The sequence below is a fragment of the Muscardinus avellanarius genome, assembly GCF_963383645.1.
Source record: "Muscardinus avellanarius genome assembly, chromosome: 15".
In the NCBI taxonomy this organism is placed as follows: domain Eukaryota; kingdom Metazoa; phylum Chordata; class Mammalia; order Rodentia; family Gliridae; genus Muscardinus; species Muscardinus avellanarius.
The window spans coordinates 85,906,816-85,934,789 of record NC_137801.1 but is presented as its reverse complement, the minus strand read 5'-3'; the positions used below and the strand labels follow the sequence as shown (position 1 = coordinate 85,934,789).

The 27,974-nt window shown below is 46.6% G+C and overlaps 2 protein-coding genes across 19 annotated transcripts in view; one reads left to right on the top strand and one right to left on the bottom strand.

Annotated features, from left to right (window-relative positions):
* Positions 1 to 6,070: 6,070 nt before the first annotated feature.
* Positions 6,071 to 8,779, bottom strand: MRPL35 (mitochondrial ribosomal protein L35; the record flags this gene model as incomplete). Its single annotated transcript, XM_080712096.1, has 4 exons — positions 6,071 to 6,427; positions 7,048 to 7,192; positions 8,080 to 8,269; positions 8,737 to 8,779. The coding sequence occupies 4 exons, from the start codon at positions 8,777 to 8,779 to the stop codon at positions 6,239 to 6,241; spliced, it is 567 nt and encodes a 188-aa protein (XP_080568222.1). The 3' UTR covers positions 6,071 to 6,238.
* Positions 8,780 to 10,757: 1,978 nt separating this feature from the next.
* Positions 10,758 to 27,974, top strand: part of IMMT (inner membrane mitochondrial protein) — a gene marked incomplete at both ends in the record, with an annotated part of 35,659 nt that continues 18,442 nt past the window's right edge. For 3 of the 18 annotated variants that reach the window (XM_080711977.1, XM_080711970.1, XM_080711984.1), the window contains 7 exons: positions 10,758 to 10,802; positions 15,650 to 15,723; positions 17,441 to 17,630; positions 18,994 to 19,102; positions 21,915 to 22,019; positions 22,351 to 22,446; positions 27,449 to 27,585. In XM_080711977.1, coding sequence (XP_080568103.1) covers positions 10,758 to 10,802; positions 15,650 to 15,723; positions 17,441 to 17,630; positions 18,994 to 19,102; positions 21,915 to 22,019; positions 22,351 to 22,446; positions 27,449 to 27,585 — 756 coding nt within the window. Of the gene's footprint in view, positions 10,803 to 15,649; positions 15,724 to 17,440; positions 17,631 to 18,993; positions 19,103 to 21,881; positions 22,020 to 22,338; positions 22,447 to 27,448; positions 27,586 to 27,974 lie in introns of all 18 variants that reach the window. The other 15 variants (XM_080711983.1, XM_080711979.1, XM_080711975.1 and 12 more) reach the window with 12 other exon arrangements.

Here is a 27,974-nt window from a genome sequence, read left to right as displayed (position 1 = left end):
ACGTGATTACCCCTGTGCTGCTGCCGTGTACATTTGTAATTTATCTGTTGCAATACTTAGTTTTTAGTCCTGTAAATGCAAACAATTTTTTTAAAACCTTTTTTTTTTTTTCGTTGTTCTTGGTACTACTACTTGGACTGTTGTGTACATATTTATAGCTTTTGGCTTAATGAACTTGCAAGGGCTGCCAGAGGTTCTGATGAGAAAACTGCAAAAATAGATGTATAAAAAAATCTTCTTTTGATCCTAGACAGTGTCTCCGATACGCTTATAAAGCTTCCAAACCCAACTCCAGTAAAGTATCCATTTTTCCTGCAGGAAGATGGTTCGTGTTCTTAAGCTAGTAGTGGACTTTACACACCGGAGAAATCTGGGGCGAAGAGACCTATTTTAGCGCAGGTGCGGCAGGCGTCCTGATGAGGGAGGGTCACGGGGCGCATCTCCTCCTAGGGCTTGCGGTCAGGAGCTGGGCCCTTCGCAAAACTTGGGTATGGAGCCATGCAGCGCTGCTAGAACTCTGAACATTTCGAAACTGCTCGGCCGATGACTTTTCCCTCTTCCTAGTGACCCGCGCTGCAGCCGATGTCCCCAGGTAGAGGAGCCTGCTTGTTGTAGAGAACACTAACAAAAGCAAACGGCACGCGCACACACTAGGACCGTGCTCTTAGATTCGCTTCGATGCACACGAGCCCCGTGTGACGGCGGGCTCTGGGGAGGCCGCGGGGCTGAGCGCTTTGTGGACGGCGCGCGATGCTTGGGTCTGAGCAGCGTGGCTCTCTTCCTCCCCGGCACTGGGTCGGAATGGAGGTCTCAAACAAGCCACGCTTGCTTTGTAGGTGACCCATGCACCCAGCGAGGGGACTCCCTGCTTGACAGTTTGGGAACATTTGGTTTAGGTGCCATGGAAGGCTGAGGTGGCCGCCCCTCCCCGAGGGCCTCGCCTCGCGTAGGACTAGGTATGGTGCTTAGAGCTGGCGTTTTCTTTCCGTGTAATGCATGCAGTGGTCACGGGCCAGCTACTCAGAGTATTTGGATTGTTTGTTCGTTCGTAGATATGTTCCAAAGACTAGAGAAGTAGTGTTATACTCCGCACGGAGCTCGCTGACAACCATCTACACAAAGGGCCAAGTAAAACAGTTTCATAATCTGGGGGTGGTGACGTGCACCTATCATCCAGTCCTTGGGAGGCTGAGACAAGAGGATCAGAGGTTTGAGGTTAGCCTCAGAAACTTTATGAGGCCCTCAGAAACTTAGACCCTCCTTCAAAATAAAAAATAAAGAGGGCTGGGGGTGTAGAATGCCCGTGGGTTCAACCATAGTAACATTACACACACACACACACACACACACACACGCACGCGCGCGCGTAGTGGCCTCAGTATCCCATGAAGGGTTTCGGTCAAGATAAACATTATCAAAATCCCTTCTTTCCATAGTCCCTCTGAAGGTGACTCTGAAATCTACAAAAGGATTTAGAGAAATAAACATAAAAGTAGTTTCATGGCCAAGAGGACAGAGGCTATCTGTCCATCAACTGTGCCCCACACCCACCAGCACCTAAGCCTCTTAGGGGAGACAGAATCTGTTCTCTTGAAGCTCACTGAAGAGTTCCACAGATAAAAAGTAGACTATTTAAAATGTGTCTCTCATCTAGGAGTGCTGGTGTGCACCTGTCATCTCAGTATTTGGGAAATTGAGACAGGAGGACAGCAGGTTCAAGGCCAGCACGTGGTAATTTAGTGAGCTAACCTGTTCAAAATATAACAATAAAAAAAAGTCTGGGGGTAGAGCTCAGTGGTGGAAGTCACTGAGTTCAATTCCCAGGATCACACACACACAAAAGTATTTATCTGATAGTTGGGCATACCCCAGAATAATCAGAAATAAGTTTAAGTGAAGCAGCTGTTTGCAAGTTTTTTTTTTCTGCCAAAATAATAAATGCCTTTAGCAATGGAGCTTAAAATCCTATTAGACTTTCACGATTTTTCAATGAGAAGTTCTTACAAGACCAGGCTATCTAGTTTGCACTAACTATGCCAAAAAAGTTTGAAACACTCTACTCAGATATAGTTATTCCTATTCAAGGCTAAAAGGGTATGCACCAGGTGTGATAACACACCTGTAATCCCAGTACTCAGGAGGCAGAGGCAGGAGGATCAGCCAGCCTTGGCAACTGAGTGAGACCTTGTTTCAAAATAAAAATAAAATTGGGCTGGGGTTGTAGCTCAGGAGTAGCATGCCCTTGGGTTGATTTCCCAGTACCACAAAGAACTAAAAATAAATAAAAAGGGTATCCAAACTGCTGTCTTAAAGTAAGTCTCGTTCCTTCAAGTATTGACAGGGAGCTGGTCCCTCCAAGACACACACTGTACAGTGAGAGCAGCTGCCGTATTTTTGGCAAATGTGTTTACTTCCTCCCGGGCCGTGTTGTGTATGGACTGATGTCAAGTGTGACCATGTCTATCGTTTACGCAGAGTGCCGTGTCGTCTGGACTAGAGGATATAAATGAACGTTCTGCCCTTGCTGGCTTAGAGACAGGCGGTTTACAAAACACTAGTTTGCGAGCCTGTGACTTCCGTGTTGTTCCTTAGTTACCTGCCTCTGAGCAGCTGTCCTCATTCTGGGGTGGGCCGCGGAAGCTCAGTCATAATCCCTCCTGGCCGTGAGTGGCCTGCTCCCTGCGCTGGCCTTAGAGCTGAGCCGAGTGCTGGCGCCGAGCCTCCCTAGGGCGTCACCTCCGCGGGGTCCGAGGTGCAAAGGCGCGCCGCCGCCTCTGACAGCGCACGCAGACTGCTGGCGTCCGATGGTGACTGCACACCTCCCCTCGCTCGCCCCCGAAGTCCCAGAGAACAATCTGTAACTAAATAGTGTACTGGACCGTGTATCCAAGGGATGTATAATTACAGTATTCCAAAGGCTGAAGTTCTGTTGTTTTGTTATAATGCCTGATATAATCTTGAATAAAGTCTTAATGTTTTTCTTTTAAAAACATCTTTGAATGTTGGGCTTATGAGAAAAGGAAAAAATATTTCCTAAAAAATGTGGGATGGAGTCGGGCCTAGTGGCGCACGCTTGTGATCTCAGTACTTGGGAGGCTGAGGGAGGAGGATGCAGGTTCCAGCCAGCCTCGGCAACTCAGTGAGGCCTTCTGCAACTTAGTGAGATCCTGTTTTAAAATAAAAGAATAAAATTGGGCTGGGAGTGTAGCTTGGAGATAATGTTCCTGGGTTCTACCCCAGCACCAAAATAAATAAATAAATAAATAAATAAATAAATAAATAAATAAATAAATATAAAGTAAGTGGAAGGGAGCCAGGCATGGTGGCTGGGGCACGCTTGTAATCCCAATTCTTGGGAGGCTGAGACAGGAAGATTGCAAATTCAAGACCAGCCTCAGCAATTTAGTGAGACTCTGTTTCAAGACAACAAAAGGGCTGTGGGTATAGCTCAGAGATTATGCCTTTGGGTTTAATCTCCTGTACTCCCTCCCCCAAATGTGGAAGGGCCCGGCACCACGGCACATGCATTTCCATACTCCCAGTGACCTGGGCGGCTGAGGCAGGAGGGTTGCCAGTTCTAAGCCTGGGCAATTTAGGGAGCCCTGTATCAAAACAGAAAAAGGGCTGCGGCAGCTCAGAGGCGCTCAGTCTCCAGTGTGCGCACTACGAGGGGAGGCGGGGTTAGCAAAGATTAGAAGATGCGTAGCCAACCGCTGCTACTGACCTGGAGATCTGGTCCCTGCCTACTGCATGACCATCAGGAGGAAGAAAAAGCAAGGGATATATATGATTTGAAAACCAGTTACCATACCGGGTGTGGTGGCGCACGCTTGTCATCCCCGCGCTCGGGAGGCGGAGACAGGAGGATCGCGCTGGTTCGGAGCCAGCCGCGCTGGCTTAAGAGACTCTGTTTCCACATAAAAAAGTTAAAAAATAGGTCTGGGAGTGTGGCCCGTGGGAGTGTATCCTGGAGGTAGAAGGGCTTCCAGGAACCCTAGTACCACCAAAAAAAAAAAAAAAAAAAATAGAAAACCAGTTATCATGTAAGGCACGGTGGCACACACTTGTAATCCCAGTACTTGGGAGGCTAAGACAGGAGGGCTGCAGGTTCACCACCAGCCTCAGCAACTTAGTGAGACCATTTCAAAATAAATAAAATAGAAAAAGCCGGACTCTGTGATGGCGCATGCTTGTAAACCCAGTATTTGGGAGGCTGAAGACAGCTGGGTTGCAGGTTTGTGGCAGACTCAGCTACATAATGAGACCCTGTTTCAAATTAAAGAATAAAAAATATGGATGGGAGTGTAGCTTGAGATAGAGTACCCCTGGGTTCAATCCTCAGTAAAACACATACACATATGTGTACACACGTACACACACACACACACAGGTATTTGATTCCTAGCACTGAAAATAAAAAGCTACACTGGTACTGTTATAAATTATTTAGTAATTAGTGCTAGATTCCAGTCACTTGTATTTTGTATTCAAAAAAAAATTTTTTTTGGGTGGTACTGGGGATGGAACCCAGGTGCCTTCTACCTCCGGGCTACACTCTCAGACCTATTTTATATTTTATTTGGAAACAGGGTCTCTTAAATCAGCTGAGGCTGGCTTCGAACCTACGCGATCCTCCTGTCTCAGCCGCCCAAGCACGGGGATTATAAGCATGCACCACCACGCCGGTTCTATTTTTTCAATTAAATGTTTTTGTGTGGTACTAGGGATTGAATCCAGAGGCATTCTACCTTTGAGGTACACCCCCAGCTCAATTTTATTTTTTATGTGGAAACAGGGTCTCGCTAGGTTGATGAGTCTCCCTACTTGCCGAGGCTGTCCTTACACCTGCAGTCCTCCTGTCTCAGCCTCCCAAGTACTTGGATTACAGGTGTGCACCACCACGCTCCGCTTATGTAGTCAATGGTAGAGAATATCCTGGGAAAATAGGTGTTCAAGAAATTATACATCTACTACACTAAACCGTCCACATTCATTCTTTCTTTTCTTTTCTGTGGTGCCGGGCATTGAATCCAGGGGTATCCTATCTCTGAACAATATTCCTAGACCTATTTTGTTTTTATTTGTTTGTTTATTTATTTGCTTGCAGCACTGGAACGCACCCCCAGCCCTATTTTTCATTATTTATTTATTTAATTTTTGGTGGTACTGGGGTTCCTGGAAGCCCTTCTACCTCTGGGCTACACTCCCAGACCTATTTTATATTTTTGAAACAGGGTCTTTTAAGCCAGTGCGGCTGGCTTTGAACCTGCGGATCCTCCTGTCCCGCCTCCCAAGCACCGGGAATTACAAGCGTGCCCCACCACGCCGGGCTTTCATTCTTTATTTAAAAACAGGATCTCACTAAGTAACCAAGGCTGGCTGCAAACCTGCGACCCTCCCGCCTCAGCCTTCCAAGTCCTGGGATTACAAGTGTGTGCGCCACCGCGCCCAGCCATCCACATACTTTCTAAATTACACATCGCCCGGCGTGGTGGCGCGCTTGCACTTGTAATCCCTGCGCTTGGGAGGCGGAGACAGGAGGATCGCAGTTCGAAGACAGCCTCCTTTGCAACTCAGCGAGACCCTGTTCCAAAATAAAGAATAAAAAATAGGGCTGGGGGTGTAGCTCAGAAGTAGAATCCTCCTGGCTTCCACCCCCAGTATCACAATAAATAAATAAATAACAAAACAAAACATTATAGGGCTCGGGGTGTAGCTCCGAGGCAGAATGCCCCTGGGTTCCATCTCTAGTACCACACACACACACAAAGAGAAAGTATAAACAGCCGGTTTTGATGATGAGCCTCCATACCCCCAAAGATAAATGCTGCGGCTGACCTCGAACTTGCTTCCCTCCTGTCTCCACCTCCCAAGCCCCAGGATTCCAGGAGCCCGTGGCCGCATGCGTCTTTAAGATAACGTCACACCTCTTGAGCTAACTTGGCTTTTGAGTCTTACGTGTTTCACTTGAGGTTCCCTGCCATTAAATATGCCAAACGGAACAAGCGAAGCCAATGCCATTTGCTAAAAATAATGCACAATTTTAAGATTCTAGTTCTCTGGTCAAATCTGGAGGTGTTTAATCCATTCAGTTATAAACTTTCACAAGCTTACTGTTGGCACCGTATGCTTACACTCCAGTTAGGACCATCTGCATCAGCGTTTATACTTATTCGTTTTCGCGAAGCCGTCATAAACACAAGATGCGCGTTCGGTGGCCGGGACTTCAGCCTCGGCTTTACACCCGCAGATTCGTCCGGTCGTGATACTTCTGATAAGGATCATCCACATACCAGTTCCGCCTCTTCCAGAAAGACGTGGTCATTTTATCCAGGAGTTTGCTCTGGGTTTTATTGCAGAAGACAAATTCCCGCAAGCGTCTTTTTCTCGCCTTCGTCTTTTTCCATAACTTTTTTTTATAACCAGCCTGTGAGATATTACGAATACATTTTAAAATCCTATTACACAAGAAACAACATGCTAGCTTTAAAGCTCAGGGTTTGCAGGCTCAATGGAAACAAAAAAAGACTTTCTGGAAACGTAATGGGGAGTGGGTAGAAAAAGCATGTGTAGCTGAAAAAAATATTGAGACAGTTTAGCCTGTGTGGTGGTGCACACTTGTAATCTCTGGATTTGAGAGGCTGACTCAGGAGGATCGCAGCTTTGACGCCAGACTCAGAAACTTAGTGAGAGCCTCGGCAATTCAGGAAGCGCCTGTGTCAAAATAAAAATGAACAGGGGCAGAGCTGTTGTACAGCTCAGAGGTAGAACGCCCCTGGGTTCAACTGCAGTACTAAAACCCAACAAAGCTCTACAAAATAAAAAAGAAGCTTGGCATGGTGGCTTATGCTTGTAATCCTAGTCCTTGAGATGCTGAGACAGGAGGGTCGCAGGTTCAAGGACAGCCTCAATAATGTAGTGACGCTCAGCAGCCTAGTGAAATCTTGTTTTGAAACAAAAAATTAAAAAAAGGCCGGGATGTAGCTCGGAGGCAGAATGCCTCTGGATTCAACCTCCAGAACCCACCACCCACCCACGTACACTCACCTTTCTCCTCAGCCACAGGCCTGAATGAAGTCGAAGAAACCGATAGACGACGGCTTTCACAGTCTTTCTCTTGCCTTTTCGTGTACTACAGTAAGTCAGAGTTCTCACTGGCAGCTTCAGGACATCAGGAAGCAAGGGGGCTGCTCTAAAATGTCTTTTTAAAAATTTAACCAGCAATCAGATTGACTAAAAGATAAAATCTATTTCTACACAGTACTTAAAAGTGAGGGAGGCTAGCCAGGCGCACTGGCACACACTTGTAATCCCGATACTTGGGAGGCTGAAAGAGAAGGATCTTAGGTTCAAGTCCAGCCTCAGCAACATAGCAGGACTCTCAGCAACTGAGATCCCATTTCCTACTTTGATCCTATTTCAAAACAAAAAATGAAAAAGCTGGGGGTTGCCAGGCATGGTGGCACAAACTGTAATCCTAGTATTTGGGAGGCCGAAACAGGAGGATTGCAGGTTTGTGGCTAGCCTTAGCAACTTAGCAAGGCCCTCCACAACCTAATGAGACCCCATTTCAAAATAAAAAATAAAATAGGGCTGGGGGTGCAGCTGGGAGGTAGAATGCCTCTGGGTTGGAGGACTGCGGATTTGCAGGTAGCCCCCAGGTTCAAGCTCCTGCACAAACAAGAATGCCCTTAGGTTCAATCTGTAGTAGCCACCTCCCTACAAACAGGGCTGGGTTGCAGGTTGGCGGTAAAAGGCCCCTGGGCTCAATCTCCAGCATCACAAGAAGCCAAGAAGGCCGTTTGATAGTCACTGCTGTCTGCATCTAGGTATGTATATGTTACTGCTCCACGTGCCCAGGCAAAGTCTGTATAATAAACAGCAGCTAGGCAAAGAATATCACCTGCTTCTAGGAGAGCTTGAAGATACGAAACATTAATTAACTTTTTGTGGTATTTTGTGGTGCTGGGGACGGAACCCAGGGTCGTGGACATGCTAGGGAAGTGCTCTGCCACTGAGCTACATCCCCAGACCGAGCATAAGTATTTTAGAAATTCTGTTTACTGAAACATACTCTACCTGTTAAGGGTCGTTGCAGGCTGCCCACATGTCAGGTTTCTGACAGATGTGACAAGTCTGGGAGCAGAGGAAACAGCTGGTGCTTGAATATGACTCCAAGGGCCAGGGCACAGGGCAGAACTAAGGTAGGCATTCTTGGGGCGGTTTCGATAGGCTGAAGATGCCAAGCTATTCAGGGGCCGCAGGAGTCCTGTAAAGGTAGAGCAGCACATACACGCAATGCGACCCTCCAAAATATGCATGTATACGTTTAAAAGTAATTCATCGAGACAGCATGGTGGCTCACACTCGTGATCCCAGTACTGAGGGGGCTGAGACAGGAGGATCGTAGGTTCGACAACAGCCTCAGCAAGTAGTGAGACGCTCATCAACCTAATGAGTCCGTTTCCAAATGAGAAATAAAATCGGGCTGGGGGTGCAGCTCGAAGGTAGAGTGCAATCCCCCCCCCCCCCCAAGCATGCACACACGGGTCTCGAGGGCGGCCTGGGCTCTCAAGCAGGAAGGCGGCAGCTGCGCGGTCCTCGCCCGCTCTGCGTCTCCCGGATGGTGCTGGGGCACCGGGGCGCGGCAGGGCTCGCGCCGCGGCTCTGCCTGCCCTGTCGGCGGCCCAACTAAACGCCCGCGACGTCCCACCAGCTCCCGAACATCGCTCCCACCTGCGGCCGCTCTCAGGGCGCCCGCGAAGACGGAGGCGGCCATGACCCAGCCGCAGCGCAAGGGCCGCCGGGAAAGCGGTGGGCGGGCCCGGGAGGGGGCGTGGCCGGCGCGACCTTCAGGGCGGCTCCACTGCGCAGGCGCCGGGCGTCCTTGGCCCGCAGTAACCACCGCGCGGAGGACACTGATAGGTGCCGAGTAGGCTGGCTATTTTTTTCTTGTGGTACTGGGGATTGAACCCAGGATCATTCTACCTCCGAGCTATTTTTACTTGTTTACTTGTGTTACTGGGGATGGAACCCGGGGCATTCTATCTCAGAGCTACACCCAACCTTATTTTTCTTTTTTTTAAATTTTGAAACAGGGTCTTGCAAAATTAAGGTTGGCCTCGAATCTTGGATCCTGTCTCTGCCTCCAAAGTATTTCCTGGGGGAAACAAGCATAGCCTGGCTCCTTTTGGTTTTGCTTTTTGAGACAGGGTCTTTCTGTGTTGCCCAGGCTGCCCCTAACTCCTGGGATTATGCCACAGCATCTGGCTTCTCGAAAAGTTTTTGGGCATGTGATTGAAACCTCATCGAGCTGTTTAAAGTGCACTCTGTAGCTGGGCGTGGTGGGGCATGCTTGTAATCCCAGTACTGGGGAAACAGACTGGAGGATCCCAGGCTTGCATCGAGCCTCAGCAACTCAGTGAGGCCTCCATTACTTAGTGAGACTCTGTTTCAAAATAAAAAGTAAAAATTAAGGCTGTGGGGGGTAATAGGTCATAGAATGCCTCTGGGTTCTATGTCTGATTGAACCTCTGGGTTCAATCCCCAGTAGTACACACACAAAAGTACACAACATAATCGTAATAATTTCTTCTTGCTCTTTCATTATTTTATAGTAATACTTGTTATTTTCCCCACACTGGGAGATATTAGTATAAGTGGATGAAAAACTAGCAGTATTAAGAAAACATTTTGTAAAAAATTGCAAGAGAACTATAATCAAATGAATGTAAGTATCCTAAGGATATAAGGTGTGTGTGTGTATAGTACTAGAGATTGAACACAGGAGCATTTTATCTCTTGAGCTACACTCCCAGGCCTACCTCTTAGTTTTATTTTTTAGTTTTTACGTTTGGTATTAAGGATTGAACCCAGAGGGCATTCTATCTGAGCTACAACCCCAGCCCTAGTTTACTTTTCTTGAAACGGGGTATTACTAGGTTGATGAGGCTGGCCTGGAACTTGCGATCCTTCTGTATCAGCCTCCCAAATATAGGATTTACTGGCGTGAGCCACCACACCTGGCTTATTATTTATTTTGAAACAGGGTCTCAACAAGTTGCTAAGGATGGTCTCTCATCTGAGATCCTGTCTCAGCCTCCCAAGCGCCGGGCTGTACAAGTTATATTTTGATTATAAGCACCGTGGAATAGCTTGGAGAGTGTTTGTGCACTGGCTTCCTTGTTTTCCAACGCTGGCCAAAGACTGCGGCCAAAAGGGTCTTGAAAAAACAAAAAAGCAGCGTGTTTCAGTCTGGAAGGAGAAGCATTTGGGTTCCCATCCCTGCTCTGTCGCCGTGAAGATGCGCCACCGCCCCGCGGTCGTAAGGAGGCTCACCCTTGAAGAGACAAACGCGCAAACCTAGACGCCTCCATTGTCTACGTAGCTTGGGCACATCGAATTCCTCCTACGAAATTCCCAGCGGACAGAGCCCGAGGAGAGGCTTCCTTCCTCCAATTCTAAGAGTCGCACCTGTCCGCTTCCGCAGGCGGTTCAAGCCCGAACTCGAGACACTGCCCCGCCCGCTCACCTACTAACCCCACTCCCCGCCGCCTACTGGGCGCGCGGCGCGACCCGGAAGGAGAACCCGCCCTTCCGCGGCGGGGCGGGGCGAGCGGGCGTGCGCATGCGCAGCGGCGGGGCGGCTTCCTGCGGCGGCGCGGACGGGGTCACGCACGCACGCACGCACGCCCTGCTTCACCCGCACCTCCGCAGCCGCTCCCGCGTCGTCTGGCCGCGCCGTCCCCTCGACCGGGATGCTGCGGGCTTGTCAGTTATCCGGCGTGAGCGCCGCCGCCCAGGTGAGCGCGGGTCTCGGAGCGCGCGGGAGGAGGCCGGCCCGGGGGCCGGGGCGGGCGGCGGCGGCGGGGGCGCACGGCCTGGCCAGCGGCGCGCCGCGGGGGCCGGGGCCGGGGCTGGCGGCCGGGCGCCGTTGGGCGCGTGGTGGTGTCCAGCCCTGAAGGTCGAGGCCGGAAACTACAGTTCCCGGCAGGACGTTCGCGCCGGGCGCTGTGCATCTAGCGAGGAGCTGTCGGGACGGCGGCAGGGGATCGGATCGCTGTTGCGGGGTGCAGGGTGCGCCTGGCCGGGAGGGTCAGCCCCTCTGCCGTAGCCGACAGCCCTGCCGAGCGCTTCTTCCTCTCGAGGAGCGGGCGAGTCTTGGTTGTCTGGAGCTCAGTCTACTGGTGCTCGAGGAAGGACGGGAGTCATGACCTTGTGCTCCTTTCTGGGCCTAACCGGGGATACGGCTCTAGGCTGCTCTTGCACAGGCCCCCCCAGAGGCCGTGTGAGTGTTTTCTGGCCGGAGCTTACTTCTGACTCCAGAATCTCTTATTTCTTTGTTCTCTAGGTCTAGATTTAAAAAGTCTGTGTAGCTGGGCGTGGTGGCATGCTGCACGCTTGTAATCCCCCGCACTTGGGAGGCGGAGACAGGAGGATCGCGCTGGCTTAAGAGACCCTGTTTCCAAATAAAAAATATAAAAAATAGGTCTGGGAGTGTAGCCCAGAGGTAGAAGGGCTTCCAGGAACCCCACTACCACCAAAAAAAAAAAAGTGTAATTAGGTCAGTCCACCTAATAACTTCTCACAATTAGTTTACTTATTTCATTACACCTCTGGCCCTGTTTTATTCTTTATTTTGAAACAGGGTCGCACTAAGTTGTGGAGGGCCTTAGTAGCTGAGTCTGGATCCCCCTGTCTCAGCCTCACAAGTACTGGAATCAGAAGTGTGCACCAGCCGGGCGTGGTGGCGCACGCTTGTATTCCTCGCGCTTGGGAGGCTGACAGGAGGATCACGAAGCCAGCCTCAGCTACTTAGTGAGGCTCTCAGCAATTTACTGAGACCCTGTTTCCAATTAAATATAGAATGGGTCTGGGAGTATAGCTCGGAGGTAGAAAGCCCCTGGGTTTCACCCCCAGTACCACCAAAAAAAAAAAAAAAAAAAAGAAGAAGAAGCGTGCAGCACCATGGCTGGCTCAACCCAGGGTTATTCTACTTCTGAGTTGTACACCCAGCCCTATTTTACTTATTTTGAAACAGGGTCTCATTAGGTTCTGGAGGGCCTCACTAAGTTGCTGAGGCTGGCTGTGAACCTGGGATCCTCCTGTCTCAGCCTCCCAACCATTTGCCACCAAGCCTGGCTTAACTTCTCACAATTAATTTAGAGTCAACTTTTTGAGATCTCAACTAAGAAATAAGAAAATAGTTAAAACTTTTTTTTTTTTTTTGGTGGGTCTGGGAATGGAACCCAGGGGCATTCGACCACCGAGCTACACCCCCTGCCCTATTTTTTACTCTTTATTTTGAAACAGGGTCTCACTAAGTTGCAAAGGGCCTCACTAAGTAGGGTTGGGCGTGTAGTTGGGAGGTAGAATGCCCCTGGGTTCAATCCCAATACCACACACCAAAAAAAAAAAATTATGAGACTATGACCATATTGTTCCCTGTTATATATTCCTAGTTCTCTAAATAGTCCATCTTAGTGGATGCTCAATAAATACTTTAAACATGTTTGGGTGAAAGAATAAATATATTCTGTGAACTTTATCTCCCTTACACCCCCCAAGTAGATTTTGGAACCTCTGATGATATAGTTAGGCTTTCCAGAGAAACAGACCAATAGGATATGTGTTTGTATAGGTGTGTGTGTGTGTGTGTCCACACAAAGATGTACATAAATATTTGTTGTGAGAGTGCAGTTCCTGCAGTTACGGAGCTTGGCAGGGCCAGTGTCTGCTGGCGTTCTCAAGACTCAGGAGAGCCCGGCCGCAGTTTGCCGCATCCTGGAGACTCAGGAGAGCACATGGCATGGTTCCAGTGTGAAGGCAGTGTGCTGCGGACGTGTGTGTGTGTGTGTGTGTGTGTGTGTGTGTGTGTGTGTGTCTATTTAGGCCTCCTACTTATTGGGTGAAGCCTACCCACAGTATAGAGGGCAGTCTCTTACTCTCCGTTCATCAGTTTAAATGTATCCAAGAACACCTGTCAACTTGACACAAGATTACCATTACAGATCATATCTAGGTCTTCATGTGAGGACTCATCCTCCTTGAATTCCTTACATGTGGTTATTCAGTAAAAATGGAGTGTCCCTTTTTCTTTTCAGAAATTTGCTCTACAACTCAGGTTCTTTCTGAGTTTATTTCCCAGTCCTAACACCTTTCTTCTCCTAGTTCCAGTAAATGTTTCACCAGGCCAACCTTTTTTTTGGGTGGTACTGGGGACTGAATCCAGTACCCTCTGGGAAACACCCCAGCCTTGTTTTATTTTTATTTTGACACAGTGTCTAAGTTGTTGAGGCTGGCCTGCAACTGCAGTCCTGTCTCAGCCTCCCACTACTGGGATTACAGGCAGGCCCAAACTACAGATTTGGGAGTGGTCATTTGCATATGTGGTATTCTTTTTTGCTTATACCTTCAGAGAAGAGGGAAACTGGCCTGGCTCTGCGTGTCTGTTTGAAAGCAGCCTCAGCAACATAGGCCTTAATTTTTTTTTTGTTTTGTTTTTTGTTTTGCATCTGAGGATGGAACCCAGGGGCATTCAACCTGCGAGCTACACCCCCTGCCCTATTTTTTTATTCTGTTTTTTTAAACAGGTTCTCACTAAGTAGTTGAGGCTGTCCGCAAACCTCGATCTCCTGTTCTCAGCTTCCCGAACGCTAGGATTACAAGCGTGTGCCACCACGCCTGGTTCAGACTGTTTTGAAATGATAAAAGGCATGAGGGTAGAGCTTGGCGGTAGAATGCCTCAGGATTCAATCCCCAGTACTATACACACAAATTTAATTAATAAAGGGAGAACATAATTATCACTACTAGTAGTATTTGTGGTACTGGGGATTGAACCCAGAGGCATTCTATCTTTGAGCTATACTACCAGCCCGATTTTATTTCTTACTGGAAACAGGGTCTTGCTAGGTTGATGAGCATCTTACTACTTGATGAAGCTTGCCTTAAACCTGTGATCCTTCTGTCTCAGTCTTCCAAGTACAGGTATACAGGTGAGCACCACCATGCTGGCCAAACTTTTTTCTTTTTTTGTGTGTGTGTTATTGTGGATTGAACCCAGGGGTACTTTACTTCTGAGCTGCACCCCGAGCCTGAATTTTTATTTTTTATTTTTGAAACAGGGTCTCACTAAGTAGCTGAGGCTGGCCTCAAATCCCGATTCTCCTGTCTCAGCCTCCCAAGTACTGGGATTACAAGCGTGTGTCACCACGCCCAACTAACATTGGGATACACTTTTAACCTTAATAGTGGGATGCACACCCACTATTCCTAGTACTTAGTACTGGGGATTAGTTCTGAGACAGAAGGCGGATCTTAGTTTGAGGCCAGGGGGTGGTAGCTGAGTAGACTCTGTTTCTAAGTAAGAAGGGCTTGGCATGCCTCGGAGGTAGACTGTCCCGGGTTCAGTCCCAGTAACTCACACGCGGGAGCATGCCCTGGAGGCAAACCTTGTATTTGGCAGTGATTTCTTTGATATGACACCAAAGCACAAGCGACAGTTGTTCACCAAAAGGATACTTGAGAGTGAAAAGAATGGGTGTAGAGTCTAGAATGTGTAAAGAACTATAATCACAGAAATACAGCCAAATGAAGAATAGACAACAGAGTTGAAGTCATGTATCAGCCAGGCATTGTGACATACACTGTGATCCTAGCATTCGGGAGGCTGAGACAGGAGGCTCCGGGTTCACAGCCAGCCTCAGCTATTCAGTGAGGCCCTCTGCAACTTTGTGAGACCCTGTTTCAAAATAAAGAATAAAAAGTAGGGCTGGGGGTATAGCTTAGAGGTACAATGCTCCTGGGTTCCATCTCTGGTACCACAAAAAATTAAAAATAAAGAATAAAAAATAGGGCTGGGGGTGTAGCTTGGAGGTAGAATGCCCTGGGTTTAATCCCCAGTACTGCAAAAAAGAAAACAAAACACAAAGTCTGGTTAGCTATGCCTAACAGGCTGCCCTGGGTTTGGGGAGAATGGCAGTGCTGAGTGCCTCCCTCTGTTCTAGGGGTTCCCCTCGCTCAGCGGGCCAGTCACTGCGCCTGGGCCCCCATGAGGCTGCGTTCAGATCTTGGCTAGTGCTGGTCTGTGCCCAGCCTTTCTTCTCTCATTTCCGGCAGATGACGCCTCGGCTGGACCCGTTGGCTGATCACTAGCTGTGGCAGCTTCATGTGTTTAGGTCTCTCCTCTACAGTTGGGCAGCGGGGTTGCAAGAACAGGTGTGAGAAGAGGAAGAACAGGAAGAGGCTGTATGCCCCGCGTGTCCTGGTCTCAGGAGCACAGAGCTCAGAAAAGCAGGGCTTTACTGCCCTCGATTACTGACATTATTAACAACCCTTCCCCGTCTCGCGAGGTAGGCAGCGCTCGTCGAGGGGAGAGCAGGTTCCTAGGAGAGCACGTGGTACTGAACAGTGGCTGCAGTCAGTTGTGGCCAGTATACTCGGCCCACCGGCCACAGCACCTGACGTCCCTCCTGGGCACAGGTGCCTCCACAGTCGTGTGCAAGACCTGCCAGAGCCCTTTCATCATGGTGTCAGCAGTAGGGCTACCATGCCCGGCTGCAAATATTATTTTTGTACTATGAACCCTAAGCATTTCACAGATCTTAGAAGTATTGGTTGTGATGTGTCGTGGTGTTTTCTCCTCTAGGGTTGTCTCTGCGGGAAGTTTGTCCTCCGTCCAATACGGCCGTGTCGTAGATACTCTACTCCACGCAGCTCTGGGTATGTAGCTCGCCTCCCGGGGACCGTGCGTCTTCTCTGTGTGCTGCTCAGGGTGCTCGCGGGTGCTTCCTTGGAATATGGGAGTATCTGTTTAAAACCTTTTATTAAGGAATACAGTGGTTCCCCTATCTGTGGTTTAGTTACCTGTGGTCAGCTCGTGGTATGTTCCGCATCACAAGGGAGATGAGTACAGTGCACTAGATATTTTGAGATAAGCTTTTTACAGTGCACTGTTACGGTGCTGTCATTTGTTGTTGGTTATTGAATCTCTTATGTTCCTAAAGCTTTCTTGTACATAGTGTAGAAAGACAGAGCATATTCAGGGTGGATGTTCTCTGCAGTCTCATGCCTCCACTGCGGTCTCGGATGTGTCCTCCTTGCACAAGGGAGACTCTGCACACACCAAAGCTTTGCTCTAATGTTTTTGGGTTTTTTTGGACCTTGGGATGGAACCCAGGGGCATTCTATACCCGAGATACAGCCCCAGAACTATTTTTTTATTCTTTATTTTGAAGCGGGTCTCACTAAATTGCGGAGGGCATCCTTAAGTAGCTGAGGTTGGCCACGAACCCTAGACCTCCTGTGTCAGCCTCCCAGGTATTGGGGTTGCACGCATGTGCTTCCACACCTGGCTTTGCTGTGACATTTTGGGAAACCTTCTGCAGCACTAACTGTAGGTTAACATTTCTCAGTGACGCCCCTCTGAGTCTCCAGTAATTAGACGGTGGCATCCCAGGTCAACCCCCTCATCCTACTGCCTCCTGTTCTGTGGCAGTAGAGTTAGATATCCAGAACTCAGCAAGCTGTAGGTGAAAAGGGTATTTGTTCTAGGTATTTTAGTAAAAGGTCTACTTAATTGTATTTATAGAAATGCTTAATTAAGGAAAAGGAGCCTTCAAAGTTAGTGACAGTCCTTTTTTGGGGGGTTTTGAGGAAATATGAACATCTTGAGTTTTAACTTGTGTGTGTGTGTGTGTGTGTGTGTGTGTGTGTGTGTCTGTGTGTCTGTGTGTGGGTGGCACTGGGGATTGAACTCAGGAGCCAGGATCATTCTACCTCTGACCTACATCTCTAGTCCTATTGTATTTGGAAACAGGGTCTCACTAGGTTGATGAGAGTCTCACTACTTGCTGAGGCTGTCCTTGAACCTGTGATCCTCCTGTCTCAGCCTTCTAAATACTAGGATTACAATTGTGTGCCATTGCACCTGGCTTAGTTTCAAGTTTTATAAGATATATTTCTTTATTCTTTTTAGTCTAGATCCTGTCTTTTTAAAATTGTTTAGTTAAGCCGGGCGTGGTGGCGCACGCTTGTAATCCTTGCGCTTGGGAGGCTGAGACAGGAGGATCACACAGGTTCGAAGCCAGCCTCAGCTACTGAGTGAGGCTCTCAGCAACTTAGTGAGACCCTGTTTCCAAATAAAGTATAAAATAGGTCAGAGGCATAGCCCGGAGGTAGAAAGCACCTGGGTTCTACCCTCAGTGCCATCATAAATAAATAAATAAATAAATAAATAAATAAATAAAATTGTTTAGTTATCTATAAATGGTACTATTTTCTAATGTGGATCTGTTAAAAGTGAGTGAGGAAAAGGCCCTGTGTGATTGTGGTGAATGTGGCTCCTGTGTGGTAGAGAAGCAGAGGTGAGTGGTGCCGGGGACCAGTGGTCTGGGGAAGGAGGAGAGGAGCCAGTCACTGCTTCTCATTTTTCACTCAGGCTGACCGCAGGCAAAGTCGCTGGAGCGGGCCTTCTGTTTGTCGGTGGAGGTGTTGGCGGCACTATCTTATACGCCAAATGGGATTCCCATTTCCGAGAAAGTATCGAGAAAACTATACCTTACTCAGACAGACTCTTTGAGATGGTTCTTGGTTCTGCCCCATATAGTGTTCCACTGCCAAAGAAGTCGGTAAGAGTTTTTTAAACACTTTTTCAATTTATTCTGTAGAATACTTTAAGAGGCAAGTTGTTTTCACTTTGAAAACATGGATGTATAGTTCAGTGCAACTCGCCAGAATTATGTTTATTAGTTCTCTTAAACATTACTCGAAAGTAAGGTTCAGCAGAAGTATCTGATTACCTTGTTGGCTGAGGGGATGTGTGCAGTTCTTACTGTTGAAGTCATCAAGCTCGGACTTGGAACACTAGAACGGAGTGTGGCAGCTTCATGACACAGAACCCCCTGTTATGGCTACGAATGGCTCCTTTAAACTGTACAGCACAGTTACAGCCTCTTCAGGTACACATGGATGGGTTGACAGAAATAGCTGAGCATATATTTAGTTTCACCCTTTTTTTTCTTCCACCTAATTATCTTAAATATTTGTTCATTCAAGTACAGCTTCTTGAAAAAACACGCAAATACTTGCAATGGATTTTCTTGCTGTTTGGTATCAGGCATTTATTTTATTTTATTTTATTATTTATTTTATCTTATTTTATTTTATTTTTTTGCAGTACTGGGGATGGAACCCAGGGACATTCTCCCTCCAAGCAACACCTCCAACCCTATTTTTTATTCTTTATTTTGAAATAAGGTCTCACTAGGCCAGGCGTGGTGGCGCACGCTTGTAATCCCCGCGCTTGCTAGGCTGAGACAGGAGGATCGCACGGGTTCGAAGCCAGCCTCAGCTACTTAGTGAGGCTTTCAGCAACTTAGTGAGACCCTGTTTCCAAATAAAATATAAAAAGTGGGTCTGGGAGTATAGCCCGGATGTAGACAGCCTCTGGGTTCCACCCCCAGTACCACCAAAAGAAAAAAAAAAAGAAATAAGGTCTCACTGAGTTGCAAAGGGCCTCACCAAGTAGCTGAGGCTGTCCTCTAACCTTGTTACTCCTGACTCAGCCTCCCAAACGCTTGGATTACAGGCGTGCGCCACAACACCGGCTGCTGATCAGCTCTTTCTTAGAAACTGTGTGGACATTTTTCTTGGGGGGTGTGTGGTACTGGAGATTGAACCGGGGACATTCTACCTCCGAGCCACATCCCCCCATCCTATATTTTATTTTTATTTTGAAACAGGATCTTGTAGGTTAAGACCTTTGATAGTGCTGCATTTATGGGCTAGTTCTTTAAAATGATATTTTTCTAGTAATGATGGGTTCTTATTTGGTAATTATCTATTAATGATGATTTAAAAATACATGTGTTGCAAAAGGTTGATAACTTTATGTTAAAAACCTGTGAAAGACTTGACTTTAAATGTTACTATATACTACCTGTTTCAAGAAACAGTATCATATCTTAAATGTTAAATGTTTTTATTTCCAAGATTCAGTCTGGCCCACTAAAAATCTCTAGTGTATCTGAAGTAAAGAAAGAGTCCACACAGCCTGCCTCATATCTTCAGAAGCCAAAGGGAGACAGTCCAGCTGCAACAGGTACAGCTTAATGACTCGTTCTGATGCCTTTGTACCAGTGGGAAGAGGGCCTCTCTCCAGGAAGGACGCATCTGGGGACTGAGTAATTTCACCTGTCTCTCGGGTTTTCATTTAAGGGGTTGAGTGGGACCCGGAATTGGACTTGATTACAATTAACTATTGCTGTTGGTAGCAGCAAAAGTTTTCTTGCCTACAACAGAATTTTCTTTTCATTTTTCTATTTTCTTTTCTTCTGACTCCTGGTCTTTCCTTTGTTTGGATTTTAAGACTTACTCTCTTTTCCACCCTTTTCCCCTACCTCTTTACCAGCTCTAATCTTGTCTTCTTTCTTAGTGAGGAAAGTGTCTTCCATAGTTTGTCCTTTGGTCTTTATTAGTGATTCCACTCTAGTTTACAGCATCTGCCTGACTCTGTTCAATGTACCCTTGACCTTCTGTGTTTCTCTTCAGTTGCTTCTGTCCTTGATTCAGTCACCTGGCACAGATATTCACTGGGTGTCTGTGCATGAGGGCATAACAGTGAGCCGGACAGTGTAAAATAACCTCAGCGAGGCGTGGTGGCACACGCTTACAATCCCAGTACTTGGGAGGCTGAAACAGGTGGATCACAGCCTTAACAATTTAGCAAGGCCCTCAGCGAATGAAACCCTGTTTCAAAGTCAGAAATAGGACTAGGGTTTAGCTCAGAGGTAGAATGCCCTTGGGTTCAATCCCCAGTACCATTAAAAACCAAACAACCAAAAAAACACCATTAGTATCCCTTGGTGGGGTGAGGGGAGGGGGAGCACTTAACAAGCAAGTAAACTGCAGAGCATGTTAGAGAAGGTGGGAGCCGAGCTAAATGGCGCTGGTGAGGACACCACCCAGAAGGTGGCTTTGAGCAGCCCAGGGAGAGAAGGGAGGTGAGTCCTATGAGCCGGTGAAGGTGCTACAGGCAGCGAGGTGAGTGAGCGCAGCATCGCCTGCTGAGGCCAGGAGCAGGCAAGCCGGGAAGCAGGTGCACTTGTGGTCCGGAGGGAGCCCTTAGAAACCACCGCAAGAACTTTAATCCATATCCTGTGAGAGCTGGAAAAGCACTGGAGGGGGCGGAGTCCGGCTTAGGACCTGGCTGTCACTGGAATTCCATCGCTCTGGCCGTGGGAATAGATAAGCACCCTAGGCAGAAGCAGGCCGCCCCGGCAGTGGGCTCTGCGATTGTACTGGAGATGGAACCCAGGAGGCTTCTGTCTCCAGGCTACACCCTAGGAACATTTATATTATATTGGGATGTAGGGTCTCACTAAGTTGCTGAAAGCCTTAGTAAGTTCCTGAGGCTGGCTTCAAACCTGCCGTCCTCCTCCCAGCCTCCCAAGTATTGAGATTACAAGTGTGTGCCACCACACTGGCTCAGCTTTACCTTTTAAATGGGACCTTCAGTTTTCAAAAGAAAAAAAATTATATCCCTTGTTGTTTTCTATTGTCTCTGGACATATATTTCTTATACATCAACACTTCTGTTTATAAATTTATAAGCTTTTAAATTTTTTCACCTTCTTTTAAAAATGTTATTTCTGAAGTGAAATTTTTTTTTTTCCAGGTCTGGGGATGGAACCCAGGGGCATTCTACCTCTGAGCTACATCCCAGCCCTATTTTTTATTCTTTATTTTGAGACAGGGTCTCACTAAGTTGCAGAGGGCTTCATTAAGTAGCTGAGGCTGTCCATGAACATGACCCTCCTGTCTCAGCCTTCCAAATGCTGGGATTACAAGCGTGTACCACCATGCCCAGCGTCTGAAGTGAATTTTAAAACTGTCTTCTTTTCGGAGGATCATGGTTCAAGGCCGGCCTCAGCTACTTAGTGAGGTCCTCTGCAACTCAGTGAGACCCTGTTTCAAAAATAAAGAATAAAAAATAGGGCTGGGGGTATAGCTCGGAGGTAGAATGCCCCTGAGTTCCATCCCCAGTACCGCAAAAAAACAGATCAAAAAACAAAAATCATTCAGTGAATTGAACACTGAACTGATATATAATATTTTTTTATTGTATATACAGTGATGGATTTATAGCTTAAAAAACAGAATTTCAAGTCAAAAGTAAAGAAGTTAAAAATTTTAATTCTCTAATTCTTTGAAGACATTATAAAGTTTGAGGAAGAACTCAGATAAAGAAAATGTTAGAAAATAAATTATAAACATTTATTGGTTTTTAAAAGAATAACATGGTTAGTAGAAAATATATAGTACTATATCAGACAAGCTGTTTTAGTCCTGGCCACTAACAAACTAAATAAACTTGTTTAAATTTTAAAAAAATGACTTCTGTTCTTCATAAGTTACTGTCTTTACTGTGACTTTTTGTGTTTAAAACTGTTACCTTGTTCCAGTTCACACCTGTTCTTTTATCTCTGCCACTCCTCAAAGCAGTTAAAAATGTGTTGATTGCTCTCTTTGGCCTTTATGCTGGGCTTTCTTTGTCATTCCCTTTCCATGTTATGTAGATCTAATGTATGCTTCTGGCATATTTAGAGTTTGCCTTGCTAGAGCCTTGTGTCCATGTAGACGGGGTTAAAATGCAAACGGATGCTGACCCTTTTCTTTGGTGCTTTCCCAACACTTGCCAACTTCGTGTATATGGGTGTGTATGTGGGTGGGCGGTGCCCCTGTTCGTGTTACTCAAATGTAGCAGTAGATTCATTTGTGTTTCTAAGTAGTCAGATGTGAAGTGGGCAGTAGTAGTAGATTCCTGTGTGTTTCTCTTGGTCCAGGAAAGTATAAATACCATGAGTAATGTATATTTATAGCATCTACAGAGGCAGCTCAAATTATTTCTGCAGCAGGTGATACGCTTTCGGTTCCAGCGCCTGCGGTTCAGCATGAAGAGTCTAAACAAACTGATCGCACCGAAATTGGTGGAGGAAAACCCACACCTGTAACTTCAGGTAGTTGAATTATTTATATTTGTTGTATTAGAGGTGGTGAACTCTTCTGAACTCTTACTCCTAGGCGATGTCTAGTGTACATTTATACTGGTTTTAAGTCTTCAGAATTGCATAGGAACTTTTAAAACTTCTTAAGTTCACATAAATCTTTGAACATAAAGAGAGTAACAGCTGATTCGTTATTTCTTCATTTTGGAATTGTTAAGAGTGAAGATGTGGTTTTAGCATTCTTGTCACCAGAATGCTTGTACTGATAAACCTGGTTTGTATCCCTGTTAGCATTAAAGTTCTATGCTGAAATATGATTTCCTCTGTTTACTTTTGCTGCAAGAGGAAGCATCTTTGTCTTCTGTAAGGGAGAGGCCGCCGGAAGAAGTTGCAGCACGCCTGGCGCGGCAGGAAAAGCAAGAGCAAGTCCAGATTGAGTGTATGTGCCTCGCGCGCCTCTGCCCGCCACCTCGCGGCTGCGGCCTTGCTGCCGGCACCGCGTGGTCATCTGTCCCTCGTTGTGGCTCCTTCTGTTTCTTTAGTGTCTTCACCACCCGCATTCATGCTCATCACTTACATTCTTTCCGTCTGAGCTACTTGACACAGGTGACGAGCTATTGGTGGACATTGCAAATAACACATAGACTTTCTTCCTTTGTTTTGTTATTGCTAGTGCTGAAGATCCTTGACACTCTGGGGAACAGAAATTGATTCTGACTCAGCATGTTACACCTGCACACTTACTTGTGTCACAGTAGCTCGCAGCCTGGCTCGCTCTCTGGGAGCACTCTCTTTTTCTCTTTTTCCTTTTCCTTTTTTCTTCTCTTCTTTCTTTTTCTCTTGTGGTACTGGGGATTGAATTCAGGGGTGTTCTACCACTGAGCTGCATCCTCTTCCTCTTTTATTTTTACTTTGAGAGAGGGACTCACTGAGTTGCCCAGGCCGGCCTTCAAGTTGGGGTCCTCCTTGCTCAGCCTTTCGAGTCCCTGGTTTTCCAGGATGAGCCATCAGCCTGACTTACTAGTAATACTCTGATCTGACACCGGGCGATGGAGTGCTCATAGCACTGCTGATTTTCAGCTAAGAGGCCTGTGCGTGTGTGTGTACCAGGCGCAGTCTACATCCCAGCTACACCCCTAGCCCTATTTTTATTTTGAAGCAGGGTCTCAGTTGCTGAGGCCTCACTAAGCTGCTGCGGCTGGCTGTTAATCTCCAGTCCTCTTATCTCAGCCTCCCACATACTGGAGTTACAGGGTGTGCCACCACGCAGCGCTCAGGCACAGGCCTGTTCTTTGGCTCTTATTGTCATTTGCAGTCTCAGCGCTGTGCGTGTAGATGTATAGATTCATTCACGCCACAGTGTAGCGCATGGTGACGGTGGCGCAGACTCGGCGGCTTTTCCCCAGCTCCTTCCCCGCGTTTCCTCCCTTCCCCATACAGACTGGCGATGGTAATGTCGCATATGTACAGGATGCCGGTGGTAGGAGCTGCGTCATTGATCCTCCCTCTTGCCCCCCCTGCCCTGGACCACCTGCTGGCTCCAGTGAGCTCCTCCATTATCAGGAGCCCTCTGGTGTCCCCTTTACTCCCTAGCTTCTGCCTGTGAGAGAAAATAGTCATTTTCATGACTGGCTAATCTCGCTTAACATGATGTTCTCCAGCTCTGTCCATTTTCCTGCAAATGACATATTTTTGTTCTTTATTCATGAGTAGAATTTCATTGTGTATCTATCCATTAATTTTTCTTTTGTGTATGTGGTACTGGGGGTGGAATCCAGGGGCTTTCTACCTCTGGGATCCACTCCCAGACCTATTTTATACTTTATTTGGAAACAGAGTCTCACTAAGTTGCTGGGAGCCTCGCTCAGTAGCTGAGGCTGGCTTTGAACCTGCGTGGTCTTCCTGTCTCAGCCTCCCAAGCGCGGGGATTACAAGTGTGCGCCACCACGCCCGGCTCTCCATTAATTTTGTAATCCATTCATCTGTTGTGGGACACCTAGGTTGATTCCATAATTTGGCTATTGTGAATTGTGCTGCTATAAACATGGATATGCAGAGATCACTATAATTTTCTGATTTCAGTCCCTTTGGAAAGATACCTATGAGTGATATAGTTGGAGGCATATGCCTTTTTTCTTTTTTTTTGGTGGTGGTACTGGGGGTGGAACCCAGGGGCTTTCTACCTCCGGGCTATACTCCCAGACCTATTTTATACTTTATTTGGAAACAGGGTCTCACTAAGTTACTGAGAGCCTCACTCAGTAGCTGAGGCTAGCATCGAGTCTGTGCGATTCTCCTGTCTCAGCCTCCCAAGTGCTGCGATTACACGTGTGCCACCACGCCCGGCTGCATATGCCTTTTTAGTTTTACATTAGACTTTCTGAAAGATATTAAAGAAGGTAATAGCTAACTAAAATGTGATTTCCTGTCTTTGTACTCTGCTGTTAAACATTGATGTCTCCCTCTGTAGATAGTACAGATGGGGCTTTTTGCTGAACAGAGAGTTATTTATTTTAAATTCTTATGACAGCTATTATCCTTCCTCCCCAGCATCACTCTGTTTGGTTTTCTGCCTTGAGTGGTTCCCATTTCCAAACTGCATTAATTCTGCCTACTCTAAGGAAACTGTTGAGAGAAATATATGAGTGTAGAAGGAACAGAACTAGCACGGGTGCAGGATGGAGTTCGGCTCAGATTTGGGTTTTCAGTTTTTGTGTGTTCTTAGTTCATGCATATGTGATAGTTAGTGGTGAAGGTTTAACTTTTAAAATTTCCCACAATTTTTTAGTCTTCCAGTGGTTATTTTTAACTCATATTTCTCTTTAATTTTCATACTTTTTTTTTTTTTTTGGTAGTACTAGGGGTGGAACCCAGAGGCTTTCTACCTCTGGGCTACACTCCCAGACCTATTTTATATTTTATTTGGAAACAGGGTCTCACTAAGTTGCTGAGAGCCTCACTAAGCAGCTGAGGCTGGCTTTGAACCCGTGCGATCCTCCTGTCTTAGCCTCCCAAGCGCGGGGATTACAAGCGTGCGCTACCACGCCCGGCTTCAACTAGTATTTTCATTGTTTTTTGTTTTTTTTTTTTTTCAAATGGCCATTTTTACAGTTTAGTATATTGTCCAAAATGATCCCCTGCTTTGCATTGCCGGTGGTGGTGATGGTGGCGGTGGTGTGTGTGTGTGTATGTACAGGGGATTGAACTCAGGGACATTCAGCCTCTGAGCTATGCCCCTAGCCCTGTTTTATTTTTATATTGAAATGGTCTCGCTAAGTTGTTGAGAATCTCACTACTTGAGTTTTTTCTCAAACCTGTAATCCTTCTGTCTCAGCCTCCCAAGTACTGGGATTACAAACCTGTGCCACCACACCTGGCTCCCTTGCTTTGCTTAAAAAAAATTTTTTTTTGAATCCAGGCATGCTGGCACACCTGTAATCCAAGTACTTGCGAGGCTGAAACAGGAGGATCACAAGTTTGAGGACAGACTCAGCAACTTAGCAAGACTCAGTAACCTAGCGAGACCCTATTTTATTTTATTTATTTTATTTTATTTATTTTTTTGTGGGTCTGGGGGTGGAACCCAGGGGCATTTGACCTCCGAGCTACACCCCCTGCCCTATTTTTTATTCTTTATTTTGAAACCGGGTCTCACTGAGTTGCAGAGGGCCTCACTAAGTAGCTGAGTCTGTCCGCTAACCGCGATCCTCCGGTCTCAGCCTCCTGAATGCTGGGATCACAAGCGTGCGCCACCACGCCCGGCTAGCGAGACCCTATTTTAAAATAAAAAGGGCTGGAGATATAACTTGGAGTTATAAATTTCCTTCAGTCCCTAGTACAAAAAAAGTTTTTTTAGAGGTTTCTTTTTGGTGTTTAGTTTTGTTATTTTTATTATCTTAATCTTTATTTTGAAACAGGGTCTCACTGAATTGCAAAGGGCCTCGCTAAGTAGCTGAGGCTGTCTGTGAACCAGGATCCTCTAGTGTCTGCCTCCTGGTCTCCCCTCCCGAAAGCTGGGCTTACAAGCCTGCACCACCATGCCTGGCCCCCTCTTTGTTTTACTTTTTTGTTTTTGTTGGTTTGTTTTTGAAACTGTATCTTTCTAGGTTGTTGAGATTACAGGCGTGTCATGCCTGGTTACTTTTTGGTGTTTTTAAAGTAGATACAGAAATGTGATTTTAAGCCAGGCATGATAATGAGTATTTGTAATCTCAGTATTTGGGCGGCTGAGACAGGAGGATTACACATTTGCAAGTAGCCTCAGCAACTTAGGCCCTTGTGACTTAGACCCTGTTTCAAAATAAAAGACTAAAATAGTGCTGGCGGTGTAGCTCAGTGGTAGAATGCTCCTGGGTTCATTCCCCAGTACCAAATAAAAGTGAGGTTAAAGCTCTGCATGGTAGCCCAGCCTGTGACCCCAGTGTATGGGGAGCTGAGACAGGAGGATCACAAGTTCAAGGACAGTCTCAGCAAGTAGTGAGACCCTCATCAGCCCTATTTCCAGATCAAAGTAAAAAGGGGTGGGGGTGTGGTTAGTTCAGAGGTAGAATGCCTGTAGGTTCAATCCCCATGTCACCAAATTTAAAAAAAAGTGATCTTAATAGGTGGCAGTCCCTCAAACGCGTGGACGTCTGCTGTTTCTTGAGTCCTTTTGTGGGAAAAACACTCTTCATCCCAGACTGCCTTTTCTGTTATCATTTGCTTTATTTCTTTATTTCTTCCTTGTTTTTTTCCCTTTCCCTTATTTATCTATTACCACTCGTATCCTGGCAATATAGGATTTGGCTATTTTTTTCCTTCTTGCTGAGGGGTTGAAAATGGGAATCTCTTTTCTAGTGAGTCTGCACAATTGTTATTTAAAATGAAAGTCAGTGGTTATGCTGAACTTATAGTATTTATTTATTTTTATGGTACTGGGAATGGAACCCAGAGGTGTTCTACCTTCAAGTTATACCCCAACCCAGTTTTATTTCTTATTTGGAAACAATTTCACTATGTTGCAGAGGGACTTGCTAAGTTTCTGAGGCTAGCTTTGAATTTGTGAGCCTCCAGTTTCAGCCTCTGCAATACTGGGATTACAAGCGTGTGCAACTATACCTGGCTGTAGTCTTTATAAAGGTGTTCTGAACCTTGTTCCATCCATGTGAAATATGGTAGCCTTCTTTAAGCAATTTTTTTCTTAAAAAACTTAAAATACTTTTTAACTTTGAATAAATTTATTCACAAGAGTAAAAATAACATCGTAATCACTGATAGATCCTTTATCCAGATTCAGTTCTTACCAAGATTTCACTATGCTTTTTAAGTAAACATTGATTCCCTCAGTTTTGGTTCCATGTTTTTTGTTTTGCTTTGGGGGAATGCAATGGAATAGGAAAGGAGGAAGTTTAAAGTCACTTAGATGAGGAGAGCGTTACCTTTTTTTTTTTTTTTCTTGACAGCTCTAGCCAAAAGCTTAGAAGATGCTCTGAGCCAAACTGCTTCTGTCACTCTGCAGGCTGTTGCAGCCCAGAACGCTGCGGTCCAGGCTGTCAACGCACACTCCAACGTACTGAAAGCGGCCATGGACAATTCTGAGGTGAGCTGCGGGGCCATGCGGGCTGTGTCCTCATGATACGCACTTCCTGTCACTGAGCAAGGGCAGGCTGGGAGAGTGTCTTCCTGTGTGTTCTGCTGGGGATTGAAACTAGAGCCATTCTCCTCTGAACTGTGCCCCAGCCCTATTTTGTTTTTGTTTGGAAACAGTCTCACTAAGTTGCCGAGAGCTTTGTTAAATTACTGAAGCTGGCCTGGAACCTGCGATCCTTCTGTCTCAGCCTCCATGCTCTGGATTACAGGCACACACAACCATTCCCGGCTGTCCTCCCCCCTCCCTTCTTTTGAGTAATGGAATTGAACTTGGGTCTTCTGCTGCAGGCCACATCCCCCAGCCCTTTTTACATTTTTTTATGTTAAAACAGGGTCTCA